Source organism: Carlito syrichta, unplaced genomic scaffold (genome assembly GCF_000164805.1).
Source record: "Carlito syrichta isolate Samal-C Ts95f unplaced genomic scaffold, Tarsius_syrichta-2.0.1 Scaffold309481, whole genome shotgun sequence".
In the NCBI taxonomy this organism is placed as follows: Eukaryota; Metazoa; Chordata; class Mammalia; order Primates; family Tarsiidae; genus Carlito; species Carlito syrichta.
The window spans coordinates 426,391-430,137 of record NW_007253577.1 but is presented as its reverse complement, the minus strand read 5'-3'; the positions used below and the strand labels follow the sequence as shown (position 1 = coordinate 430,137).

General features: G+C 63.4%; 1 protein-coding gene across 1 annotated transcript; it reads left to right on the top strand.

The window, feature by feature from the left end:
* Positions 1-892: 892 nt before the first annotated feature.
* LOC103269786 (cytohesin-4-like) lies at positions 893-3,207 on the top strand (the record flags this gene model as incomplete). Its single annotated transcript, XM_008067347.1, has 4 exons — positions 893-1,024; positions 1,346-1,417; positions 1,807-1,961; positions 3,135-3,207. Coding segments are annotated over 4 exons (432 nt in total), but the record flags the coding sequence as incomplete, so codon positions are not given.
* Positions 3,208-3,747: the final 540 nt, after the last annotated feature.

Below are 3,747 nucleotides of genomic sequence, written 5' to 3'. Positions count from 1 at the left end.
GCCTGGGCAGTCGCTGGGCCCCGCTGTGAGGCCCGAGCCTCCTCCTCCCCGGTCCACCCTCCTGCGGGCCACGCAGCCTCCTGTCCTGCACCAGCTGCCTGCTCTCAGTCCCAGGCAGCTCCCAATCCAGATCCCGACTCAGACAGGAGAGGGGCCTCGGGGTCACGCAGCCCTGGGTTCAAACCTGACCCTCCACCTCAGGGCCGATGGTCAGTCCTCCGCCTCAGTATCTGCAGCTGCAAGGTGGGCACAGTGACCTCTGAGAGGGCTGACTGAGTAGCACAATGGCCAAGAGCTGGGACCCTGGGGCTTGAGCCTCAGCTCTGCTGCAGGGCCTTGGGCAGATAACACATCTTTGCCTGGTGTGGGTTTCTTCATCTGTAAGATGGGGTTTGCAGGGATCTCCTCCTGATAAGTGGTTATGAGGATTAATAAGTAAATAGTATTTAAACTCCTCTAGGCCGGGCATGGTAGCTCATACCTATAATCCCAGCACTTTGGGAGGCCAAGGTGAGAGGATTGCTTGAGCCCACGGGTTCGAGACCAGCCTGGGCAACTTGGCGAGACCTCGTCTCTACAATAAATCAAATACATAACTAAATAAATAAAGTTCTCTAGAACCGTGCCTGGCAAATAAAAAATGAAATGCTTGGCACAGAGCCAGGCAGGACACAGGCTAAGGGGTGAAGCAGGGGTGGCAGCAGCCAGAATGCCCAGGGAATGGCCCCCCACTGAGACCCAATCACGGAGGAGCCCTGAATGCCGAGTCAACCGCTCTGGGGAGAGCTTTTGTGTGAAGAAGAGATAGATGTGGGGGAAAGTATGTCGGGCGAGGGGTGAGGGGGCAGGTGGGGACCCAGGGGTAGCATCGGAGGCCCTGCTCTTCCGGTAGGCGGGTGTCCGGGGCCAGGAGGAGGACCGACCTCAGCACTCTCCGCCTCCTGCAGGGGGCCGTGTGAAGACGTGGAAACGGCGCTGGTTCATCTTGACGGACAACTGCCTCTACTACTTCGAGTTCACCACGGTGAGTGGCCCCAAGCCCTCCCTGTCCCTCCCGCCTCCCAACTCCCACCTCCCACTAAGCCACAGATGGAGAGAGCCGGGGCCCCTTGGGATCGTTCAGTCCCTCCACACCCGTTTTACAGATGGGGAAAACTGAAGTCCAAAGAGGAGGAAGGGCGGGTCCAAGGCAGAGCCCAGGCTGAGAGCTGGGTCTCCCGACTCCCGGCCCCTGCGCCCATGCTGTCCCTCCACCCTCAAGACTGGACAGAGTCTCAGAAGACAGACGACCCCTCTTTGGGTCTGGGGAGCCCCTCGCGTTCACCCTCCTCCCCCTGCCCCACAGGACAAGGAGCCGCGGGGAATCATCCCCCTGGAGAACCTCTCGGTGCGGAAGGTGGATGACCCCAAGAAACCAGTACGTGTCGGGGCGGGGCCCAGTCAGAGGGCGGGAGGAGAGGGCAGCCCACCGGGCTCCCCAGGGCCGGGCCCACCCATCATGCCTGCTGTGTGCTCGGGGCTGCCCTCCTCTCTCCCGGGGCCAGATGGCGTGGTGGTCCTCTGGCAGTCTGACTCTGACACAGGCCAGATGGTCTTGAGTACGGCACTGCTCCTTGCCAGCCTCGGTTTCCCCATCTGTCAAGGGGGATTTTGGAGCAAATGGTGGATCTTGTGGGGCCTGGCACACAGCGCGTACCCAGTGTTGGGGGTCGCAGCCCCTTCACCCATCCCGGGGAGGGGTGGGGCCGTCCCGCTGGGGGACAGCAGCTGTGCGTCGGCCTGAGCGTCACAGCCGCCTCCCCACAGTTCTGCCTGGAACTCTACAACCCCGGCTGCCGGGGCCAGAAGATCAAGGCCTGCAAGACCGACGGCGACGGCAAGGTGGTGGAGGGCAAGCACGAGTCCTACCGGATCTCGGCCGCCAGCGCCGAGGAGCGTGACCAGTGGATCCAGGCCATCCGGTGAAGGCGGGCTGGGGACGGCGCCGACCCCGGGAGCCCCTCCTCCTGGCGGTCTTGTTTCTTGCCTGACTCTGGCCTCTCCTCCGGGTCTGACATGGGTGCTTCCCGTGTGCCCGGCCCCAGGATGCAAGGGCGAACAGCCTGGCAGGCTTGGCGGGGCGGGGGGAGCTGAGCAAGGGGTCTCACAGAAAGCTCGGGCCCAGCACCCGGCCCATGGCGAGGGCTGCAGAATGGTGCCCTGGTGGCACCACACTCCCAAGTGGCCCTGGAGGGAGCCGGTGGGGTGGAGGGAAAGCTTTCCAGGTGGAGGCCCGGCATGGACAGACGCGAGGGCCAGGTCGCAGGCGGCTACCCACACAATGTCCGGTGCCCAGGCGAGGCGGGCAGCGCGGGGCTGAGGCTGCGGAGCGTGGCAAGGCCACAGTTGCCATGGTGACAAAGCGCTGGTGTCTCCTGGGGCACTGGGAAGCCATAGACTTGTAAATAGGGGAGGGTGGCCGGGTGAGGAAGGCCACAGTGAAGGGGCTGGTTCCGAGGCGCCAAGGTGGGTGAGAGAGGGACAGGTGTCACCGCCGTCCAGTTGAGAGGCGCTGATGTGGCTGTTGGCTGAAGAGGGCAGTGGGGAAGGGGCCCGGGGACAAGGGAACAAGGTGTCAAATCTGCCCAGGGCCTGACTCTGAGCCGGCCCAAGACCTTGGTCAGGGTAGGACGAGTCAGCCAGAGGAGGATAGGAGTGGTCGCTGGAGAGGGCCATTCCCCAGAGGCTTGTGGGCCTCTTCATCTGGATCCATCTGCACTTTACAGATGGGGAAACTGAGGCCTGGAAAGGGGAGGGCCTTGCCCAGGGCCGCACAGCCAATGGGGTCAGAGCCAGGTCTGGCTCCACCCTATGCCGCCACTCCTCCTCCTTCTCCTCCAGAGGGTCAGAGGGTATCCCACAGGGAGTCTGACGCCACAGCGGGGGGTGGCGCTTTGGGTCCCACCCATGGGACCCTGGGCTAGGCTAGCAAGGCTGGACTTGCCCTGGCTGGGTCCTTGTGAGGGTTGTCTGGCCTTTCTCTAGGGCAGAGTAGGCCTACCCCCTGGCAGTCTCCTGCCCTGGTTATGAGTCCCGGGAGACTAGACCCTGGGGCCAGCCCAGCCCTGACATTTCTTCTCCCACCCTCGTTCCAGAGCCAGCATCACCCGCGTCCCCTTCTACGACCTGGTCTCTGCCCGGAAGAAGAAGATTGCCAGCAAGCAGTGAGCTTCCTGGAGGAGGTGTCCTGGGAGTCCCGGAGCCCTGCCTCCTACCCGGTGCACCCTTACCTGGCCTCCGACGTCCTGCTTTCCCCATTCCCTCGAGCTGACTGTGGAGGGAAGGCAGAGCTGGTGGGCGAGAGCCCCAGAGGGTGCCCCGTGCGGCCAGGAAGGATCCCAGGCCCTGTCCGAGGTCCACTACAGTAAAGGATGAGGAAGGCCGGGAAGAAGCCAGCCAGACAGCAGCATTCTCCTCCTCCCTGGACGCTGCGTCCTCGCCTCTGAAGCAGCTCGTTGCCTTCTGACACAGCCCTTCAAGTAGAAGGCACTACGGGGTCCCCTAGAGCCTCCGCCTCTGCTCAGGGGCCATCTCTGCCAGCCCCTCCCTGTCCTCAGGTTGGGTCGGCCACCTGCCTGAGCAGGGCTCAGCACACGCACACTCAGACCCTCGATGGGACCCCAGACCCCACAGACTCTGACCTGCCATGTGCCCTCTGCCAAATCACACCTCTTCGCCAGTGCTTGCAAAACAGCAGTGCTATGGGCC